General features: G+C 46.6%; 2 protein-coding genes across 4 annotated transcripts in view; both read left to right on the forward strand.

The window, feature by feature from the left end:
• Positions 1-27,977, forward strand: part of ephb6 (eph receptor B6) — a 75,083-nt gene that overhangs the window by 28,374 nt on the left and 18,732 nt on the right. For 2 of the 3 annotated variants that reach the window (XM_036968791.2, XM_036968793.2), the window contains exons 3-5: positions 17,647-17,919; positions 19,282-19,451; positions 19,760-20,055. In XM_036968791.2, coding sequence (XP_036824686.1) covers positions 17,647-17,919; positions 19,282-19,451; positions 19,760-20,055 — 739 coding nt within the window. Of the gene's footprint in view, positions 1-98; positions 235-414; positions 848-17,646; positions 17,920-19,281; positions 19,452-19,759; positions 20,056-27,977 lie in introns of those variants that run through there. The other variant, XM_090225135.1, reaches the window with a different exon arrangement.
• Positions 5,965-7,259, forward strand: LOC110509096 (E3 ubiquitin-protein ligase TRIM21-like). Its single transcript, XM_090225144.1, has one exon. It carries the CDS (start codon positions 6,035-6,037, stop codon positions 7,073-7,075), a length of 1,041 nt encoding a protein of 346 aa, XP_090081270.1. The 5' UTR covers positions 5,965-6,034; the 3' UTR covers positions 7,076-7,259.

A 27,977-nucleotide genomic window follows, 5' to 3' on the forward strand; every position in this document is an offset into this window, starting at 1 on the left:
TTTAAGAGCAGAGTATCAGCCCCAGCAGTCAGCAAACAGTGTAGGGAGGTGCTTAGGAACGTCACATTGCTGAAGTGAAACTAAAATGAAAACCTGAATGTTATGAACAGGATTGAATTTTTCCACTTTAAAGAATCGATCTATACAGCTGTACTGTCACCTACTGTAGTCTCCAGTCACTGGAGCCTTTTTCTGATCAGAGGAAGAGAATGAACAGAGTCAACAGACGCTGAGGTGAGTAAAGAGAAGATAGAGTTATAATATGTGATAGTTATTTAAAATGATGTTACATGAACTTTATATAAAACGTTGTATTACTAATTTGTTGACAATCATAAATGAAACAATATAAAAATATATAATTGCTTATTTCAGAGTGACTATAATACATTATGTTCTTTGGTCTGTTCCCAGCAATGGCTTCCTCCTGTATTCTCCTGTGAAGAGCAGTTCCAGTGCTCTATCTGTCTGGATGTGTTCACTGAGCCAGTCTCCATCCCCTGTGGACACAACTACTGACCTATGCCATTGTCCATTGTGTATGGAGAAATTCAGACAAAGACCTGAGCTTCGAGTCAATACTTTCATTTCTGAAATGGCTGCTCAGCTCAAGAAGTTGGCTCCAGTTGAAGCCACACCCTTCACCCCAGGACAAGCCCAAACCACAACCCTCGCCAAATCTGGAGAAGTGCCATGTGACGTCTGTACTGATACAAAGCTTGTGTCTATAAAGTCCTGCCTGGTGTGTCTGGCCTCTTACTGTGAGACTCACCTGGAGCCTCATCAGAGAGTTGCTTCTTTCAAGAAACACAAGCTGATCGACTCTGTGGAGAACCTGGAAGACAGGGTGTGTAAGAAGCATGAGAGACCCCTGGAACTGTTCTGTAGGAGTGATCAGATGTGTGTGTGTCAGTTCTGCTGTCATGTACTGTCATGTTGTCTTGTCTCTGTCCTTTCCCTTCACCCTGTCTCCCTCTGCTGGTCGTGTTAGGTTACCTTTTCTCCCCCGCTTTCCCCCAGCTGTCCCTTGTCTCCTCTAACTACCCATTCACCCCGTTCCCCACCTGTTCCCTTTTTTCCCTCTGATTAGGTCCCTATATCTCTCTCTGTTTCTGCTCCTGTCCTTGTCGGATTCTTGTTTGTTTGTGTCATTCATGCCTGAACCAGACTGCCGTCATGTTTGCTGTAACCTTGTCCTGTCCTGTCGGAATCTGCCGGTCCATCTGAGCCTACCTATGTTTGGTAATTAAAGAAGCTCTGTTTAAGTTGATTCGCTTTTGGGTCCTCATTCACGCACCGTAACAGAAGAATCCGACCAAGAATGGACCCAGCGACTTCGGATCCTCTCCACTCAGCCGTCGAGATCCAGGGAGCGATGCTAGGCAGACACAAGCAGGAATTGTCTGCTGCTCGACATGCCGTTGAGACCCTGGCCACCCAAGTCTCCAACCTCACAGAACAGGTTCACCATCTCCGCCTCGATCCACCGGCCACTTCCAGGGCTTTCGAATCTCCGGAGCCCAGAATCAATAACCCGCCGTGTTACTCTGGGGAGCCCACTGAATGCCGCTCGTTCCTCACCCAGTGTGATATTGTGTTTTCTCTCCAGCCCAACACTTACTCCAGGAGCACTGCTCGTGTCGCCTACGTCATATCTCTCCTTATTGGATGGGCTCGTGAGTGGGGCACGGCAATCTGGGAGGCAAGGGCTGAGTGTACTAACCAGTATCAAGACTTTAAGGAGGAGATGATACGGGTTTTTGATCGATCTGTTTTTGGGGAGGAGGCTTCCAGGGCCCTGTCTTCCCTATGTCAAGGCAATCGATCCATAACAGACTACTCTATTGAGTTTCGCACTCTTGCTGTCTCCAGTGGCTGGAACGAGCCGGCCTTGCTCGCTCGTCTTCTGGAGGGTTTCCGCGCAGAGGTAAAGGATGAGATTCTCTCCCGGGAGGTTCCTTCCAGCGTGGATTCCTTGATTGAACTCGCTATTCGCATTGAGCGACGGGTTGATCTTCGTCACCGAGCTCGTGGAAAGGAGCTCGCGCTCTCCGTCGCCTCCCTCTCCGCATCACTACCATCTTCCTCTGCCGGCTCGGGTGCTGAGCCCATGCAGCTGGGAGGTATCCGCATCTCGACTAAGGAGAGGGAACGGAGAATCACCAACCGCCTCTGTCTCTATTGCGGTTCCGCTGGTCATTTTGTCACTTCATGTCCAGTAAAAGGCCAGAGCTCGTCAGTAAGCGGAGGGCTACTGGTGAGCGCTACTACTCCTGTCTCTCCTTCAAGATCCTGCACTACCTTGTCGGTCCATCTACGCTGGACCGGTTCGTCAGCTTCCTGCAGTGCCTTAATAGACTCTGGGGCGGAGGGCTGTTTTATGGACGAGACCTGGGCTCGGGAACATGACATTCCTCTCAGACAGTTAAAGGAGCCCACGGCCTTGTTCGCCCTGGATGGTAGTCCTCTCCCCAGGATTCAGCGTGAGACGCTACCTTTAACCCTCACTGTTTCTGGTAATCATAGTGAAACCATTTCTTTTTTAATTTTTCGTTCACCTTTTACACCTGTTGTTTTGGGCCATCCCTGGCTAGTTTGTCATAATCCTTCCATTAATTGGTCTAGTAATTCTATCCTCTCCTGGAACGTCTCTTGTCATGTGAAATGTTTAATGTCTGCTATCCCTCCTGTTTCCTCTGTCTCTTCTTCACAGGAGGAGCCTGGTGATTTGACAGGGGTGCCGGAGGAATATCACGATCTGCGCACGGTGTTCAGTCGGTCCAGGGCCACCTCTCTTCCTCCACACCGGTCGTATGATTGTAGTATTGATCTCCTTCCGGGAACCACCCCCCCCCGGGGTAGACTATACTCTCTGTCGGCTCCCGAACGTAAGGCTCTCGAAGATTATTTGTCTGTAGCTCTTGACGCCGGTACCATAGTCCCCTCCTCCTCTCCCGCCGGAGCGGGGTTTTTTTTTGTCAAGAAGAAGGACGGGTCTCTGCGCCCCTGCATAGATTATCGAGGGCTGAATGACATAACAGTGAAGAATCGTTATCCGCTTCCTCTTATGTCTTCAGCCTTCGAGATCCTGCAGGGAGCCAGGTTTTTCACTAAGTTGGACCTTCGTAACGCTTACCATCTCGTGCGCATCAGGGAGGGGGACGAGTGGAAGACGGCGTTTAACACTCCGTTAGGGCACTTTGAATACCGGGTTCTTCCTTTCGGCCTCGCTAACGCTCCAGCTGTCTTTCAGGCATTAGTCAATGATGTCCTGAGAGACATGCTGAACATCTTTGTTTTCGTTTACCTTGACGATATCCTGATTTTTTCACCGTCACTCCAGATTCATGTTCAGCACGTTCGACGTGTCCTCCAGCGCCTTTTAGAGAATTGTCTTTTTGTGAAGGCTGAGAAGTGCACTTTTCATGCCTCCTCCGTCACATTTCTCGGTTCTGTTATTTCCGCTGAAGGCATTAAGATGGATCCCGCTAAGGTCCAAGCTGTCATTGATTGGCCCGTCCCTAAGTCACGCGTCGAGCTGCAGCGCTTTCTCGGCTTCGCGAACTTCTATCGTCGTTTCATCCGTAATTTCGGTCAGGTGGCAGCTCCTCTCACAGCCCTTACTTCTGTCAAGACGTGCTTTAAGTGGTCCGTTTCCGCCCAGGGAGCTTTTGATCTCCTCAAGAATCGTTTTACATCCGCTCCTATCCTTGTTACACCTGACGTCTCTAGACAGTTCGTTGTCGAGGTTGGCGCGTCAGAGGTGGGAGTGGGAGCCATCCTTTCTCAGCGCTCCCTCTCTGACGACAAGGTCCACCCATGCGCGTATTTTTCTCATCGCCTGTCGCCGTCGGAACGTAACTATGATGTGGGTAACCGCGAACTGCTCGCCATCCGGTTAGCCCTAGGCGAATGGCGACAGTGGTTGGAGGGGGCGACCGTTCCTTTTGTCGTTTGGACTGACCATAGGAACCTTGAGTACATCCGTTCTGCCAAACGACTTAATGCGCGTCAGGCGCGTTGGGCGCTGTTTTTCGCTCGTTTCGAGTTCGTGATTTCTTATCGTCCGGGCTCTAAGAACACCAAGCCTGATGCTTTGTCTCGTCTCTTCAGTTCTTCAGTAGCCTCCACTGACCCCGAGGGGATTCTCCCTGAGGGGCGTGTTGTCGGGTTGACTGTCTGGGGAATTGAGAGGCAGGTAAAGCAAGCACTCACTCAAACTCCGTCGCCGCGCGCTTGTCCTAGGAACCTTCTTTTCGTTCCCGTTCCTACTCGTCTGGCCGTTCTTCAGTGGGCTCACTCTGCCAAGTTAGCCGGCCACCCTGGCGTTCGGGGTACGCTTGCTTCCATTCGCCAGCGTTTCTGGTGGCCCACCCGGGAGCATGACACGCGTCGTTTCGTGGCTGCTTGTTCGGTCTGCGCGCAGACTAAGTCCGGTAACTCTCCTCCTGCCGGCCGTCTCAGGCCGCTTCCTATTCCCTCTCGACCGTGGTCTCACATCGCCTTAGATTTTGTCACCGGACTGCCTTCGTCAGCGGGGAAGACTGTTATTCTTACGGTTGTCGATAGGTTCTCTAAGGCGGCTCATTTCATTCCCCTTGCTAAGCTTCCTTCTGCTAAAGAGACGGCACAAATCATCATCGAGAATGTTTTCAGAATTCATGGCCTTCCGTCAGACGTCGTTTCGGACAGAGGTCCGCAATTCACGTCTCAATTTTGGAGGGAGTTTTGCCGTTTGATTGGGGCTTCCGTCAGTCTCTCTTCCGGCTTTCACCCCCAGTCTAACGGTCAAGCAGAACGGGCCAATCAGACTATTGGTCGCATCTTACGCAGTCTTTCTTTTCGCAACCCTGCGTCTTGGTCAGAACAGCTCCCCTGGGCAGAATACGCCCACAACTCGCTTCCTTCGTCTGCGACCGGGCTATCTCCTTTTCAGAGTAGCCTCGGGTACCAGCCTCCGTTGTTCTCATCTCAGTTCGCCGAGTCCAGCGTCCCCTCCGCTCAGGCTTTTGTCCAACGTTGCGAGCGCACCTGGAAGAGGGTCAGGTCTGCACTTTGCCGTTATAGGGCGCAGACTGTGAGAGCTGCTAATAAGCGTAGAACGAAGAGCCCTAGATATTGTCGCGGTCAGAGAGTTTGGCTCTCCACTCAGAACCTTCCCCTTAAGACGGCTTCTCGCAAGTTGACCCCGCGGTTCATTGGTCCATTCCGTATCTCTCAGGTCATTAATCCTGTCGCAGTGCGACTTCTTCTTCCGCGATATCTTCGTCGCGTCCACCCGGTCTTCCATGTCTCCTGTGTTAAGCCCGTTCTTCGCGCCCCCGCTCGTCTTCCCCCCCCCCCCCCCATCCTTGTCGAGGGCGCACCTATCTACAGGGTCCGTAAAATCTTGGACATGCGTCCTCGGGGCCGTGGTCATCAGTACCTAGTTGACTGGGAGGGGTACGGTCCTGAGGAGAGGAGTTGGGTTCCCTCTCGGGACGTGCTGGACCGTGCGCTGATTGATGATTTCCTCCGTTGCCGCCAGGTTTCCTCCTCGAGTGCGCCAGGAGGCGCTCGGTGAGTGGGGGGGTACTGTCATGTACTGTCATGTTGTCTTGTCTCTGTCCTTTCCCTTCACCCTGTCTCCCTCTGCTGGTCGTGTTAGGTTACCTTTTCTCCCCCGCTTTCCCCCAGCTGTCCCTTGTCTCCTCTAACTACCCATTCACCCCGTTCCCCACCTGTTCCCTTTTTTCCCTCTGATTAGGTCCCTATATCTCTCTCTGTTTCTGCTCCTGTCCTTGTCGGATTCTTGTTTGTTTGTGTCATTCATGCCTGAACCAGACTGCCGTCATGTTTGCTGTAACCTTGTCCTGTCCTGTCGGAATCTGCCGGTCCATCTGAGCCTACCTATGTTTGGTAATTAAAGAAGCTCTGTTTAAGTTGATTCGCTTTTGGGTCCTCATTCACGCACCGTAACATCTGCACTGAGACAGACCACAAGACGCACAAGACTGTCCCCATAGAGGAAGAGTATAGAGAGAGGAAGACTCAGATGAGGAAGACTAAGGGTAAAGTTCAGGAGATGATCCAGGAGAGACTGCTGAAGGTTAAGGAGATCAAACATGCAGTAGAGCTCAGCAAGAGAGATGTAAAGAGAGAGATAGCAGACAGCGTGGAGGTCTTCACTGCTATGGTGCGCTGTATTGAGAAAAGCCAGGCTGAGCTCATTGAGGTGGTTGAGGGGAAGCTGAAAGCAGCAGAGAGGCGGGCTGAAGGGCTCATTGAAGAGTTGGAGCAGGAAATCACTGAGCTAAAGAGAGGAAGCACTGAGCTGGAGCAGCTCTCAGATATTGAGGACCACCTTCCCCTCCTTCACAGCTCCCCATCCCTCTGTACTACCCTTCCACACACAAAGAACTGGTCTGAGATCTGTGTTCATAGCAGTGTGGGTGTGGGGACTCTGGGGAGAGTTTTGTCTCAGCTGGAGGAGACCCTCGGTAAAGAGATGAAAAATGTGTGTGTTGCTGATCTGAAGAAGATACAGCAGTATGCAGTGGATGTGACTCTGGACCCTGATACAGCATATGCCAAACTCATCCTGTCTAAGGACAGGAAACAAGTGAGATATGGAGACAAAAAGCAGAATCTCCCTGCCAACCCAGAGAGGTTTGATTATCATACCCGTGTTTTAGGAAAGGATGGGTTCTCCTCGGGGAGATTCTACTATGAAGTTCAGGTGAAAGGGAGGACTTCGTGGGGTTTAGGAATGGCTAGAGAGTCCATCAACAGGAAGGGAGTGAATCTATTGAGTCTTGCCAATGGATACTGGGCTTTGGGGCTGGAGAATGGGGATGAGTATGAGGTTTTCACTGGGTTTTATGTCCCCCTCACCCTGAGAGAGAAGCCCCAGAAGTTGGGGGTGTTTGTGGATTATGAGGAGGGTCAGGTCTCCTTTTACAACGTGGAGGCCAGGTCTCATATCTACTCTTTCACTGGCTGCACCTTCACTGAGAGACTCCACCCACTGTTCTCTACAGGCTATCATCCTTCCAACACAACTCCTCTTATCATCTCTCCCATCAAGTCTGGCTGAGTTTAGAGAACAGGGAATTCAGTCACACAGACACAAAGCATATGCACAATATTACTGTGTTTATATTTGTACATTCATTAGAGAATATGTTTGTATATGTTTATCAGCTTATTTATTTGCATTCTGCTGGTATCTTCTCTGATATCATAACACTGTATATTACAATGAAAATATAAAAGTTTTACATTTGAGTCCATGTGCAATTTCTCCCTTGGATTTACCAACTATTGCATACTGTCAGAGCCGGTCGTGACCTCCCTGGGGCCCTAAGCAAAATTCTGCTAAGGGGCCCTCCTACCTGACCCGTGAGCCATGTAAACCATTTGCCATTGCCACACAGTCACACCTGACATCCCAGTGCTCCCACTACACAGTGGGAAGACCTACAGGAGGCCTGGTGCGTGGAGGAGGCACCGGATGGAGTGAAGGGCGACTCCGGCAGCTCCGGAGTGAAGGGCGACTCTGGCAGCTCCGGAGTGAAGGGTGGCTCTGGCAGCTCCGGAGTGACGGGCGGCTCTGGCAGCTCCTGCCTGACTGACGGGCGGCTCTGGCAGCCTCTGACTGACGGGCGGCTCTGGCAGCTCCTGACTGACGTGCGGCTCTGGTAGCTCCTGACTGACGGGCGGCTCTGGCAGCTCCGGACAGGAAGGCGGCTCTGGCAGCTCCGGACAGGAGGGCGGCTCTGGCAGCTCCGGACAGGAGGGCGGGTCTAGCAGCTCCGGAAAGGAGGGCTGCTCTGGCAGCTCCGGAAAGGAGGGCTGCTCTGGCAGCTCCGGACAGGAGGGCGGGTCTGGCAGCTCCGGATAGGAGGGCTGCTTGCTCTGGCAGCTCCGGACAGGAGGGCGGCTCTGGCAGCTCCGGACAGGAGGGCGGCTCTGGCAGCTCCGGACAGGAGGGCAGCTCTGGCAGCTCCTGACTGGCGGGAGACTCTGGAAGTGCCGGACAGATGGGAGAACCTGGAGGGAGGAGACGGAGAGACAGCCTGGTGCGTGGGGCTGCCACAGGACCCACCAGGCTGGGGAGAGCTACAGGAGGCCTGGTGCGTGGACGAGGCATCGGATGGACCGGGCTGTGGGGGAGCACTGGAGCTCTGGTGCGCAGCCTTGGCACCACTCCTCCAGGCTGGATGACCACTTTAGCCTGGACCCTCCAGAGTGCAGGCACAGGTTGAACCGGGCTGTGGGTGAGCACTGGAGATCTGGTGCATACCACTCGCACCTCTCCCTTAGGCTCAATACCCACATTTCGGAGCGCAGGCATAGGGCGAACTGCACCCTCGGAGACACAGCATGCACAGGCGGCGCAGGATACCCTGGTCCGAAACGGCGTACCGGAGACCAAACACGCTGAGCCGGCACAACATGCCCTGGCTGGATGCCCACTCTCGCATGGCACTTGCGGGGGGCTGGCCTATAGCACACCGGGCTATGAGCGCGTACTGGCGACACCGTGAGCTTGACCGCATAACACGGTGCCTGACTAGTACTGCACTTCTTCCGGTGAGCACGGGGAGTTTGCTCAGGTCTATCGCCTGACTCCGCCAATCTCCCAGTGTGCCCCCCTCAATTTTTTTTGGGGGGGGGGGGCTGCCTCTCGTGCCTGTTGCTCTGCCTTACCTCATACCACCGCCGCCCAGCTCTCGTGCTTGTTGCTCTGCCTTACCTCATATCACCGCCGCCCACGTCTCGCTGCCTCTCGTGCCTGTTGCGCTGCCTTACCTCATATCACCCCCGCTCAGCTCTCGCTGCCTCCAGGCCTTCCTTGGGGCGACGATATTCCCCAGCCTGTGCCCAGGGTCCCTTGCCTTCCAGTATCTCCTCCCAAGTCCAGGAGTCCAGAACCCTCTGCTCCCGGTTACCACGCTGCTTGGTCCTTTTTTGGTGACGGGTAGTTATTTTCTGTATAGTGTTTTTGTTGCACCTTACAGAACTGTTCGTTTGTCGGTTTGATGTTTTTGTATTTCTGTGTTTGGCCTGGTATGGTTCCCAATCAGAGGCAGTTGTTTATCGTTGTCTCTGATTGAGAACCATACTTAGGCAGCCTGTTTTCCCACTATGGGTGGTGGGTAGTTCTGTAATGATATTCCTCCTCTTCTGACCAGGAGTATGAAGGATCGGACCAATGCTCAGCGTGGTAAGTGTTCATGTTATATTTATTAAACTGAACACAAAAATAACAAAGGAGAAAACATGACAAAAATGAAAAAGTCCTATTAGGTGACAAAACACAAAACAGGAAACAAAAACATAGAACAACACATAGAATGCCCACCCCAACTCACGCCCTGACCAAACTAAAATAGAGACATAAAAAAGGAACTAAGGTCAGGACGTGACAACTGCTCCCTCCTTTAAAACAGTTTGCGCCATCTGTCGTCTAAGAATAAGTAGACCGATACAGAACAGAATGAGATATAAACAAACAATATTTATAAAATATTATATTTTCTATAGAATCTTAAGATAAGTGAATATTAATATTAACATAAATAAGAAACTGTAGAAAATATAAAATGGAGGAAATAATAAAATATAACACTGAGCTTTGGCTCTGCTGCCTGGTAATTAGTCCAGGCCTCACAATATTATACAATTAGCTTTGTCTATACAATGTAAACATAAGCCTATAGGCTGTGGCTGCAGCTATATGTCTCAAAGTAGTCAAATAAAACCTATACAGCTGTGTGATTAACTTTGTCTATACAATGTAAACATAAGCCTATAGGCTGTGGCTGCAGCTATATGTCTCAAAGTAGTCAAATAAAACCTATACAGTTGTGTGATTAACTTAGGTTCCCTCTACAGCCTGGGCATTTTCAGCATCAGCATGGACACCAGTTTATCTGGATTGTCTGGAAGAAATGGAGAAACTACGTCAGCCAGTCATTTACACAAATGCACATCTACCATACAATCTTAAATGTTACTAAGTGTGTAAACATTTGAATGTTTTAATTAATATCTTACCATCAAAATATTACTCTTCTGGACTTTCCTGAGGCAAAATCATCAATGATGTCATCATAGGACATGTGTTTCCCCATGTCATGATTTATACTCATGACGGCCAGACCACTCAAACGTTCCTGTGACATGGAAGACCTCAAATAGCTTTTGATGAGCTTTCATTTTGAAAAGCTCCTCTTTGCCGATGCTACTGTTACTGGTAGGGTGACTGCAATTCTTAGGGCTATCCAAAGGTTAGGAATCAAATCAAATCACATTTTATTTGTCACATACACATGGTTAGCAGATGTTAATGCGAGTGTAGCGAAATGCTTGTGCTTCTAGTTCCGAAAATGCAATAATAACTAACGAGTAATCTAACCTAACAATTCCACAACTACTACCTTATACACACAAGTGTAAAGGGATAAAGAATATGTACATAAAGATATATGAATGAGTGATGGTACAGAACGGCATAGGCAAGATGCAGTAGATGGTATCGAGTACAGTATATACTGTACATATGAGATGAGTAATGTAGGGTATGTAAACAAAGTGGCATAGTTTAATGTGGCTAGTGATACATGTATTACATAAAGATGCAGTAGATGATATAGAGTACAGTATATACATATACATATGAGATGAGTAATGTAGGGTATGTAAACATTATATTAAGTGGTATTGTTTAAAGTGGCTAGTGATACATTTTTTTACATACATTTCCATCCATTTCCATTATTAAAGTGGCTGGAGTTGAGTCAGTATGTTGGCAGCAGCCACTCAATGTTAGTGGTGGCTGTTTAACAGTCTGATGGCCTTGAGATAGAAGCTGTTTTTCAGTCTCTCTGTCCCTGCTTTGATGCACCTGTACTGACCTTGCCTTCTGGATGATAACGGGGTGAACAGGCAGTGGCTCGGGTGGTTGTTGTCTTTATGTCCTTCCTGTGACATCGGGTGGTGTAGGTGTCCTGGAGGGCAGGTAGTTTGCCCCCGGTGATGCGTTGTGCAGACCTCACTACCCTCTGGAGAGCCTTACGGTTGTGGGCGGAACAGTTGCCGTACCAGGTGGTGATACAGCCGACAGGATGCTCTCGATTGTGCATCTGTAGAAGTTTGTGAGTGCTTTTGGTGACAAGCCGAATTTCTTCAGCCTCCTGAGGTTGAAGAGGCGCTGCTGCGCCTTCTTCACAATGCTGTCTGTGTGGGTGGACCAATTCAGTTTGTCCGTGATGTGTACATTGAGGAACTTAAAACTTACTACCCTCTCCACTACTGTCCCGTCAATGTGGATAGGGGGGTGCTCCCTCTGCTGTTTCCTGAAGTCCACGATCATCTCCTTTGTTTTGTTGACGTTGAGTGTGAGGTTGTTTATTTATTTTTATTTTCCTGACACCACACTCCGAGGGCCCTCACCTCCTCCCTGTAGGCCGTCTCGTCGTTGTTGGTAATCAAGCCAACCACTGTAGTGTCGTCCGCAAACTCGATAATTGAGTTGGAGGCGTGCATGGCCACGCAGTCGTGGATGAACAGGGAGTACAGGAGAGGGCTCAGAACACACCCTTGTGGTGTTGAGGATCAGAGGGTGGAGATGTTGTTGCCTACCCTCACCACCTGGGGGCGGCCCGTCAGGAAGTCCAGTACCCAGTTGCACAGGGCGGGGTCGAGACCCAGGGTCTCGAGCTTGATGACGAGTTTGGAGGGTACTACGGTGTTAAATGCTGAGCTGTAGTCGATGAACAGCATTCTCACATAGGTATTCCTCTTGTCCAAATGGGTTAGGGCAGTGTGCAGTGTGGTTGAGATTGCATCGTCTGTGGCCCTATTGGGGCGGTAAGCAAATTGGAGTGGGTCTAGGGTGTCAGGTAGGGTGGAGGTAGGGTGGAGGTGATATGGTCCGGATGGCACTGTGATAGAGTTCCTCCAGGTTTTTCTCACAGAGAAAGGAAAGGAAAGGCTGATGGCTGATCAGGTAAATTCTGAATCTCGTGTGCCAGATCCATTCCACCAATGTCCCGGTCATCTCTGAAGGTTAGAGTGTTTTCAACTTCCAACATAAGGCGACTCCGAGATGCTGGCCTTTTAGGCAGAGTTCCTCTGTCCAGTGTGTGTGTTCTTTTGCCCATCTTAATATTTTATTTTTATTGGCCAGTCTGAGATATGGCTTTTTCTTTGAAACCCTGCTTAGAAGGCCAGCATCCCAGAGTCGCCTCTTCACTGTTGACGTCGAGGCTGATGTTTTGCGGAAAATATTTAATGAAGCTGCCAGTTGAGGACTTGTGAGACATCTGTTTCTCAAACTAGACACTCTAATGTACTTATCCTCTTGCTCAGTTGTGCGCCGGGGCCTCCCACTCCTCTTTCTATTCTGGTTAGTGCCAGTTTTCTCTGTTCTGTGAAGAGATTTTTTATTACACCTTTATTTAACCAGGTAGGCCAGTTGAGAACAAGTTCTCATTTACAACTGCGACCTGGCCAAGATAGAGTAAAGCAGTTCGACACAAACAACACAGAGTTACACATGGGATAAATAAACGTACAGTCAATAACACAATGGAAAAGTCTATATACAGTGTGTGCAAATGTAGTAAGATTAAGGAGGTAAGGCAATAAATGGGCCATAGTGGCGAAATAATTACAATTTAGCAATTAAACACTGGAGTGATGGATGTGCAGAAGATGAATGTGCAAGTAGAGATACTGGGGTGCAAAGTAGCAGCAAAAAAAATAACAATATAGAGATGAGGTAGTTGGGTGGGCTATTTACAGATGGGCTATGTACAGGTGCAATGATCGGACAGCTGATGCTGTAATCGAACCCACAAATGCTGATTCTCCAGATACTCAGCTAGTCTAAAAAAGGCCCGTTTTTTTCTTCTTTAATCAGAACAACAGTTTTCAGCTGTACTAACATAATTGCAAAAGGGTTTTCTAATGATCAATTAGCCATTTAAAGTGATAAACTTGCATTAGCTAACACAACGTGCCAGCCATCACTCGATGGGTGCTGATAATGGGCCTGTGTACGCCTATGTCGATATTCCATAGTTAATCAGCCGTTTCCAGCTACAATAGTTATTAACAACATTAACAATGTCTACACTGTATTTCTGATCAATTTGATGTTATTTTAATGGACAAAAAACATGCTTTTCTTTCAAAAACAAGGACATTTCCAAGTGACACCAAACTTTTGAACAGTAGTGTACATTTGGTAGGATGTTAGGAAGTGCAGCTCAGTTTCCACCTCATTTTGTGGGCAGTGTGCACATAGCCTGTCTTCTCTTGAGAGCCAAGTCTGCCTACGGCGGCCTTTCTCAATTGAAAGGCTATACTCACTGAGTCTGTAAATAGTCCAAGCTTTCCTTAATTTTGGGTCAGTCACAGTGGTCATGTTTTCTGCCACTGAGTACTCTCTGTTTGGGGCTAAATAACATTCTAGTTCATTCAGTTCTTTTGTTAATCCTTTCCAATGTGTCAAGTAATTATTTTAGTTTTCTCATTATTTGGTTGGGTCTAATTGTGTTGCCAGCTTGCTTAGGTGACTCTTCTCCAGGTTCATCTCTCTGTATGGAAGGTTTGCAAATCGTTTGCAAATCGCTTCCCTTTGGGATGAGGTAGAATTTAAGATCTCTTTTCTGGATTATTTGGTGTTTTACGTTGTACACGGAGGACACTTTTGCAGAACTCTGCATGCAGAGTCTCACTTTGGTGTTTATCCCATTTTGTGAATTCTTGGTTGGTGAGCGGAACCCAGACCTCACAACCATAAAGGTCAATGGGTTCTATAACGGATTCAAGTATTTTTAGCCAGATCCTAATTGGTATGTTGAAATTTATGTTCCTTTGATGGCATAGAAGGGCCTTCTTGCCTTGTCTCTCTCTCTCTCTCTCTCTCTTTCTCTCTCTCTCTCTCTCTCTCTCTCTCTCTCTCTCTCTCTCTCTCTCAGTAAACAGTACTGAGCAGGGAGGGGCTTAGTAACGTGACTGCTGAAGTGAAACTAATGGAAACCAAAATGTTATGAACAGATCAATCTTTTGCACTCAGAATCTATCCACACAGTTGCGCCTCCTGTAGCCTCCAGTCACTGTTGACCCTTTTTCTAATCAGAAGAAGAGAAAGAACAGTCAACACACGCTGAGGTGAGTAGAGAGGTGAACAAATAGAATATGTGATACTTGTTTGCTATGTTGTTACATGATAAAACAGTGTATAAAACAGTGTGTTGCTATATTGTTGACACCTAGAAATGAAACAGAATGATTCAAAAGAAGAAAACGAGATAGAATTAAGGATTTCAGAGGGCCCATTATATTTTTTTCTTCTTTGGTCTGTTTTCAGCCATGGTTTCCTCCTGTATTCTCCTGTGAAGAGCAGTTCCATTGCTCTATCTGTCTGGATGTGTTCACTGAGCCAGTCTCTATCCCCTGTGGACACAACTACTGTAAGGCCTGTATCAGAGGATACTGGGACATCATTGACTTGAACCAGGAGAGACTGCTGAAGGTTAAGGAGATCAAACAGACAGTAGAGCTCAGCAGGATAGATACAAAGAGAGAGACAATGTGGAGTTCTTCGCTGCTCTAGTGCGCTCCATTGAGAGAAGTCAGGCTGAGGTCATTATGGAGATAGAGAAGAAACTTAAAGCAGCAGAGAAGCAGGCTGAGGTCATTATGGAGATAGAGAAGAAACTTAAAGCAGCAGAGAAGCAGGCTGAGGTCATTATGGAGATAGAGAAGAAACTTAAAGCAGCAGAGAAGCAGGCTGAGGTCATTATGGAGATAGAGAAGAAACTTAAAGCAGCAGAGAAGCAGGCTGAGGTCATTATGGAGATAGAGAAGAAACTTAAAGCAGCAGAGAAGCAGGCTGAGGTCATTATGGAGATAGAGAAGAAACTTAAAGCAGCAGAGAAGCCAGGCTGAGGTCATTATGGAGATAGAGAAGAAACTTAAAACAGCAGAGAAGCAGGCTGAGGTCATTATGGAGATAGAGAAGAAACTTAAAGCAGCAGAGAAGCAGGCTGAGGTCATTATGGAGATAGAGAAGAAACTTAAAGCAGCAGAGAAGCCAGGCTGAGGTCATTATGGAGATAGAGAAGAAACTTAAAACAGCAGAGAAGCAGGCTGAGGTCATTATGGAGATAGAGAAGAAACTTAAAGCAGCAGAGAAGCCAGGCTGAGGTCATTATGGAGATAGAGAAGAAACTTAAAACAGCAGAGAAGCAGGCTGAGGTCATTATGGAGATAGAGAAGAAACTTAAAGCAGCAGAGAAGCAGGCTGAGGTCATTATGGAGATAGAGAAGAAACTTAAAGCAGCAGAGAAGCAGGTTGAGGTCATTATGGAGATAGAGAATAAACTTAAAGCAGCAGAGAAGCAGGCTGAGGTCATTATGGAGATAGAGAAGAAACTTAAAGCAGCAGAGAAGCAGGTTGAGGTCATTATGGAGATAGAGAAGAAACTTAAAGCAGCAGAGAAGCAGGCTGAGGTCATTATGGAGATAGAGAAGAAACTTAAAGCAGCAGAGAAGCAGGCTGAGGTCATTATGGAGATAGAGAAGAAACTTAAAGCAGCAGAGAAGCAGGCTGAGGTCATTATGGAGATAGAGAAGAAACTTAAAGCAGCAGAGAAGCAGGTTGAGGTCATTATGGAGATAGAGAAGAAACTTAAAACAGCAGAGAAGCAGGCTGAGGTCATTATGGAGATAGAGAAGAAACTTAAAGCAGCAGAGAAGCCAGGCTGAGGTCATTATGGAGATAGAGAAGAAACTTAAAGCAGCAGAGAAGCAGGCTGAGGTCATTATGGAGATAGAGAAGAAACTTAAAGCAGCAGAGAAGCAGGCTGAGGTCATTATGGAGATAGAGAAGAAACTTAAAGCAGCAGAGAAGTCAGGCTGAGGTCATTATGGAGATAGAGAAGAAACTTAAAGCAGCAGAGAAGCAGGCTGAGGTCATTATGGAGATAGAGAAGAAACTTAAAGCAGCAGAGAAGCAGGCTGAGGTCATTATGGAGATAGAGAAGAAACTTAAAGCAGCAGAGAAGCAGGCTGAGGTCATTATGGAGATAGAGAAGAAACTTAAAGCAGCAGAGAAGCAGGCTGAGGTCATTATGGAGATAGAGAAGAAACTTAAAGCAGCAGAGAAGCAGGCTGAAATAATCATTGAAGAGCTGAGGCAGGAAATCACTGAGTTACAGATGAGAAGCACTGAGCTGGAGCAGCTCTCAGATATTTAAGATCATCTCACCTTTACCGTGCTTCTACACCTGCATTGCTTGCTGTTTGGGGTTTTAGGCTGGGTTTCTGTACAGCACTTTGAGATATCAGCTGATGTACGAAGGGCTATATAAATACATTTGATTTGATTTGATTTGATTTGATCTCCTCCTCCTCCAGAGCTCTCCATCCATCTGCACCACCCTTCCACCTTCCAAGTACTGGTCTGAGATCAGTGTCCACAGTGGTCTGTGTGTGGGGACTATGAGGAGTGCTGTCTCAGCTGTGAAATACTGAATAAAGAGATGGAGAAGTTGTGTGATGTTGATCTGAAGAGGACACAGTAGTGTGCAGTGAATGTGACTCTGGACCCTCATATAGCGAATACAAAACTCATCCTGTCTGAGGACTGGAAACAAGTGAGATCTGGAAGCATAAAACAGAATCTCCCAGCCAACCCAGAGAGGTTTGATAATAATGCCTGTGTTTTCGGGAATAAGAGGTTCTCCTCAGGGAGATTCTATTATGAGGTGCAGGTGAAGGGGAAGTCTATGTGGGTTTGGCTAGAGAGTGGCTAGAGAGTTTGGCTAGAGAGTGGCTAGAGAGTCCATCAACAGGAATGATTGTGATGAATCACCAAGTCCTGTAGATGGATATTGGACTGTAGGGCAGTGGAATATGAATGAATACAAGGCATACGCTGGGCATTGGGTCAACCTCTCCCTGAGTAAGAAGCCCCAGAAGGTGGGGGTGTTTGTGGATTATGAGGAGGGTGAGGTTTTCTTTTATGATGTGGATGCCAGGTCTCATATCTACTCTTTCACTGGCTGCACCTTTACTGAGAGACTCTACCCACTGTTCTCTACAGGCACGAATATTCCTGGTGATAACTCAGCTCCACTTATCATCTCTACCATCAAGTCTGACTGAGTTTAGTGAACAAGGAACTCAGTCAATGGGAATCACAGCAATATGCCTTATTCAATTTGGCGATATTTCTTCTTGCGATAGATATTTCTTAGTGCTAGACCTTATCAGTTGATCAGATTTCATGATGAAGAATACTTCTCTTATGTCCTAATACTGTTTTACAATCTATATTAAAAAGGTATTGCCTGTGAGTCTTTGTACTGTTGTTTTTTAATAACTACTCCTATTTATTCCTCATCCCACGTTAAGTGAGATCACATTTCAAACACCCACAGCATACACAAATGAAGAGGGAGTTTCAGATGGTGCAGCGATACTGATAATGACTCATCACCAAGCTAAAAGTACAATCCTTCTTGGACTTAACCTATCCAACCTCTAGGATAACCTAGAAAGTCCCATACAGTGATCCATAAAGTTATAACTCTCTCTGTCTTCTCCTCTTCCCCCTCTCTCAACCCCTCTCTCTCGCTCTCTCAGTGGGATGAGGTCAGTGTCCTGGATGACCGGGGGAGACTCATCCGGACCTTTGAGGTCTGCAACATCAACCAGAACCCCCGTCTCCAGGACAACTGGCTGGCCACACCCTTCCTCTTCCGCTTCTCGGCACCACGAGTCTTTGTGACGCTGCGTTTCTCCGTGCGGGACTGTGCCAGCCTGCGCTCACCCTCGCCCTCCTGTCGAGAGACACTCACCCTCTACTACAAACAGGCCGACTCACAGAGAGAGCTGGAGAGGACATGGAATGCAGAGGTAGGGCAGAAAGACTACACTTCCCACAATGCCACTAACATCCCACCTTCTTATTGTATGTGTAATGCCACATACACATGTTCCTAGTTGATGTGCTTTTTGTTCGGAACAATGCTTCAACCAGATTAGATTTTAGCTAGCTTGTAGACGTTGCTATTAATAAAGATAGCTAGCATTGATAAGCTGACGTTGCCATTAATAAAGATAGATAGCTTGCTTAACACTGACAGTATGGTCACACTAGCTACATTATCCATATTGATAAGGTTGTAGTTGTAGTTATGACAGGACAACCATTCCTGGACCTGTCTCCAGAAGCGAACCACTGATGTACGGTACCAGAAAATATGTTCTATGGATTGTGTTTCCTCGTGTCTACACAAGGCTGACTGTCCAATGCCCCATATATTGAGCGTTATTTTTGTAGCAAGTATTTTATATAATGGCTTACAATGAAATGAACAAATTGATGTGTCAATTGATGTTTTATATGTCAGTTCATGAACCTGATGCCAAGGTATTGGGACATCAAAAACTGACTTGAATTGTATATGGCAATGTTGTCAAACCTTTTTACTTGAAGTGAAACTGACACCTTTTTGATTAATACTAAACAGTTTAAGCCATTTTAAGCCAAGACAAATGGTCTCTTTATAGTTTCTAAAAACATCTGTCAAGACGTAGAGCATAAAGACTACAATTCCCAATATCCCATTTTAGTAATATGTAGTTCTGCATGTTCCAAAGCAAGTTCCAAAAGCAAGGAAACAATGATGCCATAACATTCCTCTCATTCTCAACCCCTCAATCTCATTAAATAAACTACATTTCTCATCTCACATCAGTGCTTTGTAGGAGAGCAGTTACAGAGCTGTTTTGCCGAGTCGATAGGGTGCTGAGCTCTTGTTGCGTCCGCGTGTCGTGTGCAGAGGGAAGGATGCAGTATTTGTGAATGAATACATTTCTCCTTGGGGAAAGTTAGATACTGTTTAAAAATTCAAATAAGAGGCTGATGAGTGAAGTGTAGAGGAATGTAGAGTGGGGATCAGCAGGAAGGCCAGGAGTCTGAGTCTCTGGGGGAAGTTAGCATGGTTATCTTGAAACTGGGGAGAATTAGATTAGATTAAAACACAGACTGTCACTGGTCCGCGACTGTTTATATTTGACTCAATGAGTACCCTCAGAGCTAACTGTTGCATACTCTTAAATACTTGAATCAACTGTTACATGCCCTTTATCTTATCCTTCTCCCTAATCACTCACATTTTAATTTCCACAATGAAATGTAATACATGATCCCTCTCTCTCATCCCCCTCTCCTCCCTCTCTTCCTCCCCATCCCCCTTTCCCATCCCTGTCCAGCCGTCCAGTGGAGAGAAGGACACGAGGGAGGGCTGGGTGAAGATTGACACCATAGCAGCAGATAAGAGTTTCACCAAGGTGGAGCCCAGCCTGCCTCACCAGTACCAACCAGACCGCTACCGTCGGGTCAACATCAAGACCCGCAGCTTCGCGCCGCTCACACGCAATGGGTACTGTACGAGAACATTTGAAACAAATTCATGAAAATTCCCATATTCAAACCATGCTCATCGCTTATGACAAATAGTCCTTTGCCACTTTGTAGGCAGCAGTGTATGGTAACTAACTAACTCACCTAAACCCACACTGTCACCTATCTAGTGGTCCTTCAAATCAAATTAAACTTTATTTATCACATGCGCCGAATACAACAAGTGTAGACCTTACCGTGAAATTCTTACTTACAAGCCCTTAACCAACGGTGCAGTTCAAGCCTGATAATAAGTTAACATCTTATGACCCTTGAACCCTGTTTCAGATTCGTCCTGGCCATCGTCGACAGCGGCGCATGTGTCTCTCTCATGGGTGTGTCCATCTTCTACCGCCGCTGCCCAGCAACCAATCGCTATCTTGCTTCCTATCCGGCCACACCCTCAGGGGCGGAGCCTACCGCCCTGGTCCCTGTGTCTGGGACTTGTGTTCCCCACAGCCAAGCACAGGGAGGCTCCGCCCCTCGCATGCACTGCAACGCAGAAGGTGAATGGATGGTGCCGGTGGGTGGGTGCATCTGTGAAGAGGGATATGAGCCCAATCAAAACAGATCTGCCTGCTTAGGTGAGTTCAACAAGTCTGGTATACTTTTTAAACTTAAAACACACACACTAAAATGTCAAAGGACCAACAAAATTTAACAATAACTAAAGTTTTAGCCTCCTGTCGCCCTTCCTGTCAGTTCTCCTGTCCCCCCTCCTGTCAGTTTTCCTGTTAACTCTCCTGTCAGTTGTCCTGACCCCTGTCCTGTCAGTTCTCCTGTCCCCCTTCCTGTCAGTTCTCCTGTCCACTCTCCTGTCAGTTGTCCTGACCCCTGTCCTGTCAGTTCTCCTGTCCCCCTTCCTGTCAGTTATCCTGTCCACTCTCCTGTCAGTTGTCCTGACCCCTGTCCTGTCAGTTCTCCTGTCTTCTGTCCTGTCAGTTCTCCTGTCCACTCTCCTGTCAGTTGTCCTGACCCCTGTCCTGTTAGTTCTCCTGTCTCCTGTCCTGTCAGTTCTCCTGTCCCCCTTCCTGTCAGTTCTCCTGTCCCCCCTCCTGTCAGTTTTCCTGTCCACTCTCCTGTCAGTTGTCCTGACCCCTGTCCTGTCAGTTCTCCTGTCCCCCTTCCTGTCAGTTCTCCTGTCCACTCTCCTGTCAGTTGTCCTGAACCCTGTTCTGTCAGTTCTCCTGTCTCCTGTCCTGTCAGTTCTCCTGTCTCCTGTCCTGTCAGTTCTCCTGTCTCCTGTTCTGTCAGTTTTCCTGTCTCCTGTTCTATCAGTTCTCCTGTCTCCTGTCCTGTCAGTTCTCCTGTCTCCTGTCCTGTCAGTTCTCCTGTCCCCCCTCCTGTCAGTTCTCCTGTCTCCTGTCCTGTCAGTTTTCCTGTCTCTTGTCCTGTCAGTTCTCCTGTTCTGTCAGTTCTCCTGTCTCCTGTCCTGTCAGTTCTCCTGTCCTGTCAGTTCTCCTGTCTCCTGTCCTGTCAGTTCTCCTGTCCTGTCAGTTCTCCTGTCTCCTGTCCTGTCAGTTTTCCTGTCTCTTGTCCTGTCAGTTCTCCTGTTCTGTCAGTTATCCTGTCTCCTGTCCTGTCAGTTCTCCTGTCTCCTGTCCTGTCAGTTCTCCTGTCTCCTGTTCTGTCAGTTTTCCTGTCTCCTGTTCTGTCAGTTCTCCGGTTTCCTGTCCTGTCAGTTCTCCTGTCTCCTGTCCTGTCAGTTCTCCTGTCTCATGTCCTGTCAGTTTTCCTGTCTCCTGTTCTATCAGTTCTCCTGTGTCCTGTTCTGTCAGTTCTCCTGCTCCCTGTTCTGTCAGTTCTCCTGTCTCCTGTCCTGTCAGTTCTCCTGTCTCTTGTTCTATCACTTCTCCTGTCTCCTGTCCTGTCAGTTCTCTCCTGTCCTGTCAGATCTCCTGTCTCTTGTCCTGTCATTTCTCCTGTCTCTTGTCCTGTCAGTTCTCCTGTTCTGTCAGTTCTCCTGTCTCTTGTCCTGTCAGTTCTCCTGTTCTGTCAGTTCTCCTGTCTCCTGTCCTGTCAGTTCTCCTGTCTCTTGTGTCACTAACTTTCTGGATCAATATGAGATGGAACTGCTGCTGTCACTCTGATCACTGGCCCAGCTTGACTGAGAGGACAGGGGAAGGAGGGCAGGGACAGACAATGGCCATGTGGGGTGTGTGTGTGTGTTGTGGGGGGGGGGGGGTTGATGATGGGCAAATATTTTATGAGACTGTGTCAGCAATATCCTACATAAATGAATAGGTGTTTATGTTTGGGAGCATAAGTAGGAGATGAGGGCTTTGTGTTGTGGTCTCTGTGTTGGTGGTGTTTTAACTGAAGGAGCAGGAAGGGAGCAGAACTCAGGGGAATAAGAGACCAAGAGCTCAACTACTGCTTCAACAAGCCCCACTTGACCCAGAATGTTAGCACACACTGTGTGTCTCTCTCTTTCTCTCTCTCTCTCTCTCTCTCTCTCTCTATCTCTCTATCTCTCTCTCTCTCACACACACACTCACACTCACACTCACACACACTGCAGGGACATGGACACTACACTATAGTCTGGGTCAGTGTGCACCCTGAAAAGGGGTCAACGAGAAAGATATGTTTTGGAGAAATCTCAAGAAAGACACCATGGAAGATTGAGAGAAGGAGGAGAGAAAGAGAGGTAGAGGGAGGGAGGGAGGGAGGGAGGGAGGGAGGGAGGGAGGGAGGGAGGGAGGGAGGGAGGGAGGGAGGGAGGGAGGGAGGGATGTGACACATTTAGGTCATAGTGATGTAATGGCCACTCGTCTGTGAACAAGTGACAGAAACCACAGCGGGAGAGGGAAAGAGAGAGGGGGAGATGGAGGGAGGGAGAGAGGGGATAAGTGGACACAAGTTAACGACTTAAGGAATTGAGCAAGCAGAAAGTCTGAGGAAAGTAAGGAGACACAGAGAGGGGGAAGGGGTATTGACTGAGATGTGGACAGCGGGAGGCTGTGTGGTGCTGTGTGTGTGTGTGTGTTCTCCCTTGTCGGTTGACAGTTGAAGGTAAAGGTCCAGTAAAGGTCCAGTCCAGTAGTTCTCTGTGGGGTTATCTGTTACCCTCTCCTCCACAGGCCAGACCAGGGCTGGTCAGGGGCCTCCCAGTCCCAAGCTAGCTAACAGATTCATTAATACCGCCACTCTGAACCAAGTCAACTGTGAAATGTCTTCATGCTCTAATGGCTTACATCTGGGCTCTCCCCGCCACTCACACGGTTTGTCCCACTTTGATTGATATTTACTGAGAAATAACCACTCCAACGCCACTCTGTGGCTCAGTGGTTTGGCCTTCCAGATGGGGATAAACAGATCAGAAGGAGTGGCAGCCCCACCCACACAGGGATTTTTGTGTTCTAATTATTCTGTGATAATGTTTAGTTGATCAGGTCATTGACTAATGATGTGGATGTAACGTCATGCCATTGTTGTCCCTGTTTAGTTGTTTGGATGAAAAAACTGATAGCTGAGACGGTTGCTGGGCCGTGGTCGCTAAAGGTTTTTATTCTACATTGTCTCTGAGGCTCCGGTATAAATATCTGTGTAGACACCAAGAACTCAGCTGTACGGCTCTAAGGGGGTTCCAGGCACATTCAAGATCTGAACTGATGAATGATAAGTAATCCAAATGGACTTAATATTAAGCTGTTCATTAGAAGGGATCTGTGCTGGAATTAAACCCACAACCTCTTGGTGTTACAAGCACCATCCGCGCTCTAACCAGCTCAGCCACCAGAACCAGTGACTCCTAACAGATCCTCTAATGATGACAGGGAACAGAGCAGGAGACAAGCAGCACTCTGTTCTCTCCTAAGCAGAAGACCTACACTAGATGTTTTCTCCATTGGCGTCGAGAGAGAGCGCGAGAGCGAGAGAGCGAGAGAGCGAGAGAGAGAGCGAGAGAGAGAGAGAGAGAGAGAGAGAGCGAGAGAGAGAGCGAGAGAGAGAGAGAGAGAGAGGGGGGGGGGGGGGGGAGTGTATGCTCAGCAGAAGCATGACTGAGCATGAGACACAATTACACCTGTTCACCCAGACATGAAACAGACTTTTACATCATGGGGCTTTCTAAGGAGGTCCACGTCAGTTCCATGTCACATAGTTCTTGTAACACTGATGATGTACAGTTGAAGTTGGAAGTTAGGTTGGAGTCATTAAAACTCATTTTTCAACCACTCCACAAATTTCTTGTTAACAAACTATAGTTTTGGCAAGTAGGTTAGGACATTTACTTTGTGCAAGACACAAGTCATTTTTCCAACAATTGTTTACAGACAGATTATTTCACTGATAATTCACTGTATCACAATTCCAGTGGGTCAGAAGTTTACATACACTAAGTTGACTGTGCCTTAAACAGCTTGGAAAATTCCAGAAAATTATGTCATGGCTTTAGAAGCTTCTAATAAGCTAATTGACATCATTTGAGTCAATTGAAGGTGTATCTGTAGATGTATTTCAAGGCCTACCTTCAAACTCAGTGCCTCTTTGCTTGACATCATGGAAAAATCTAAAGACCTCTTCCTTGGGAGCAATTTCCAAACGCCTGAAGGTACCACGTTCATCTGTACAAACAATAGTACGCAAGTATAAACACCATGGGACCACGCAGCCGTCGTGCCGCTCAGGAATTAGATGCGTTCTGTCTCCTAGAGATGAAGGTTCTTTGGTGCAAAAAGTACAAATCAATCCCAGAAAAACAGCAAAGGACCTTGTGAAGATGCTGGAGGAAACAGGTACAAAAGTATCTATATCCACAGTAAAATGAGTCCTATATCGACATCACCTGAAAGGCCGCTCAGCAAGGAAGAGGCCACTGCTCCAAAACTGCAATAAAAAAGCCAGACTACGGTTTGCAACTGCACATGGGGACAAAGATGGTACTTTTTGGAGAAATGTCCTCTGGTCTGGTGAAACAAAAATTAGAATTGTTTGGCCATAATGACCATTATGTTTGGAGGAAAAGGGGGAGGCTTGCAAGCCGACGAACACCATCCCAACCGTGAAGCATGTGGGTGGCAGCATTATGTTGTCGGGTACTTTGCTGCAGGAGGGACTGGTGCACTTCACAAAATGGATGGTTTCATGAGGGAGGAAAATTATGTGGATATATTGAAGCAACATCTCAAGACATCAGTCAGGAAGTTAAAGCTTGGTCACAAATGGGTCTTCCAAATGGACAATGACCCCAAGCATACTACAAAATTGTGATAAAATGGCTTAAGGACTACAAAGTCAAGGTATTGGAGTGGCCATCACAAAACCCTGACCTCAATCCTATAGAAAATTTGTGGGTAGAACTGAAAAAGCTTGTATGAGCAAGGAGGCCTACAAACATGACTCCGTTAAACCAGCTCGGTCAGGAGGAATGGGCCTAAATTCACCCAACTTAAGCTTGTGGAATGCTACCTGAAACGTTTGACCCAAGTTAAACAATTTAATGGCAATGCTACCAAATACTAATTGAGTGTCTGTAAACTTCTGACCCACTCTGAATGTAATGAAATAAATCAAATTTGAAATAAATCATTCTCTCTACTATTATTCTGACATTTCACATTCTTAAAATAAAGTGGTGATCCTAACTGACCTAAGACAGGGAATTTTTACTTGGATTAAATGTCAGGAATTGTGAAAAACTAAGTTTAAATGTAGTTGGCTAAAGTGTATGTAAACTTCTGACTTCAACTGTATATATATTCCTTAAGACAGTTCCCTTAACAATGATGATATATATTCCTTAAGACAGTTCCCTTAACAATGATGATATATATTCCTTAAGACAGTTCCCTTAACAATGATGATATATATTCCTTAAGACAGTTCCCTTAACAATGATGATATATATTCCTTTGTCACGCCCTGGTCTTAGTATTTTGTGTTTTCTTTATTATTTTGGTCAGGCCAGGGTGTGACATGGGTTTATTATGTGGTGTGTTTTGTCTTGGGGTTTTCGTAGGTATTGGGATTGTGGCTTAGTGGGGTTTTCTAGGTAAGTCTATGGCTGTCTAGAGTGGTTCTCAATCAGAGGCAGGTGTTTATCGTTGTCTCTGATTGGGAACCATATTTAGGCAGCCATATTCTTTGAGTGTTTTGTGGGTGATTGTTCCTGTCTCTGTGTTTGTTGTCACCAGATAGGCTGTATAGGTTTTCACGTTACTGTTTTTGTATTGTTCGTGTTTATTCTTTATTAAACATGTATCACGAATACCACGCTGAATTTGGGTCCGACTCTACTTCACCCGAAGAAAACCGTAACATCCTTAAGACAGTTCCCTTAACAATGATGATATATATTCCTGAAGACAGTTCCCAGACGCAGACGTCTCAAGTAGGAGCAAGAAGTTAACAATGATGATATATATTCCTTAAGACAGTTCCCAAGTTCACACTGATGAAATATGTTCCTCAACACTAAACTTTCTTATGAACATGCATTTATCTTCAGTACCTCTCCAGGACTGTGGTTGTTCTGGTGAATGTCATTTGCCCAGGACTACGGATTAATTTACGTCAGTGTTTTTTGAGATGTAAATTATTGTGCAATGTCCCTGTTAACTAAAATATGTAAATATTCATTCACATGGGTCTAATATTTAGAGCTCGCTATGGGGTGCCGTTGAATATATTTTAATGTGAATGGGGCTGTCCTGATTTAATTCAAACCCTGCAGCAAGATATTGTGGGAATTTTAAACACGGTGAGAGAGTGCCCTAGTGCGGACTATTGGTTAGGAGTGTACTATGGATAGTAGAATATTGGATTTGCTTGACAGATTAGGCAAGGAGAATGTCCATAGATTTATGTAATGATCTAGGATGTATTCACCATGGGGACCATGTGACTGCAGGGATTCTGGATCAGCTGCTAGTACTATTAGGAGTGACTCATCATATGGCGTGTGTACCATTGGTTTGTGTCATATACGTAGACTTATATGTTGCTATACTGTCTGATTGGTGTGTTACATTGCTTGATCAATTGGTTTAAAACCAATTGCTATTGAGTGTCATGTGAGCGTTAAGAACCTGATGTTTCATTTCATTTGGCTTAGTATACACTCTTAGAAAAAAGGTGCTATCAAGAACCTTAAAGGGTTCTTTGGCTCTCCCTTTGAAGAACCCTTTTGATCCAGGTAGAACTATTTCTGGTTCCATGTAAAACCTTTTTGTTAAAGGAATTTCATTCCTATATTTTCATTAACCAATTCAATTAAAACACTCTGCCCATTTTTAAGAATTTGTAAGGTGCTTATTTGCATAAAATTGACAGAGACCAGTCTCAAAATCAATCAATGGCGTTTATTCTCGAGAGTACTGATCATAGTACAATTTATATAAAGTATGCTAAAAATGACGTCATAGATTTTATTCTGTCCTTCCTCCACTCCGATACAATGGCAGTATAGTTCACAAGCCTTCCCACATTGTCCACTACCTGTTAAATAATCTACTACTAGCCCAAGGTCTCTCCTCTCCCTGTGTAGAGACAGGATGTCCTGTAAGGAACACAGCATTCCAGCCAGTCTGACGATAGCTCCATTCGTTTCTGACAAGGATCAGACAGTCCTTCTAATTCTGGATGAAAACTACACACATTATATTCAGTATTATGATTATAATAAGATTCATACATCCATACAGTAACATAGTAGTATTCTGTTTAGTCATAGTTCTGATTTAAATGTATACATAATTTAGTCATTATTCATAAAAATCCCTTAACACTTTTCCACAGAGGGTTCTACATGGAACCCAAAAGGGTTCTACCTGGAACCAAAAAGGGTTTCTCTATGGGTACAGCCGAAGAACCATTTTGGAACCTTTTTGTCTAAGAGTGTACCTTATATGTTTGATCTGCGTTATGTTATGTATATTTGTATTGAACCTTTATTTAACTAGTCAAGTCAGTTAAGAACACATTCTAATTTACAATGACGGCTTACCCCGGCCAAACCCTAACCTGGAGGACGCTGGGCCAATTGTGTGCCGCCCTACGGGACTCCCAAATCACGGCCGGTTGTGAATCAGCCTGGAATCGAACCGGTGTCTGTAAGTGACGCCTCTAGCACTGAGATATAGTGCCTTAGACCACCACTCGGGAGCCCAATATGTCTAGGAAATATCTTTCTCCAGGTCATGTAGCACCATGTTGATATTATGACAGCTATCTGATATGAACTAGATAGTGTTAAATGTTCAGACCTGTTCAGACCAGAGGAGAGGAAAGAGAGAGACGGGAGAGAGAGAGGAGAGGATAGAGAAACAGACGTGAGAGACAGAGGAGAGGATAGAGATAGACAGACGGGAGAGAGGGAGGGAGGAGAGGAAAGAGAGACAGACGGGAGAGAGGGAGGAGAGGAAAGAGAGACAAACGGGAGAGAGGAAGGAGAGGAAAGAGAGACAGATGGGAGAGAGGGAGGAGAGGAAAGAAAGACAGACGGGAGAGAGGGAGGAGAGGATAGAGATAGACAGACGGGAGAGACGGAGGAGAGGATAGAGAT

This window comes from Oncorhynchus mykiss, chromosome 3 (assembly GCF_057628025.1).
Source record: "Oncorhynchus mykiss isolate SJ-2025 chromosome 3, ASM5762802v1, whole genome shotgun sequence".
Classification (NCBI taxonomy): Eukaryota; Metazoa; Chordata; class Actinopteri; order Salmoniformes; family Salmonidae; genus Oncorhynchus; species Oncorhynchus mykiss.

Coding starts and splice junctions, on each gene's coding strand:
- LOC110509096 (XM_090225144.1), top strand. CDS start 6,035: ATGAGGAAGACTAAGGGTAAAGTTCAGGAGATGATCCAGGAGAGACTG.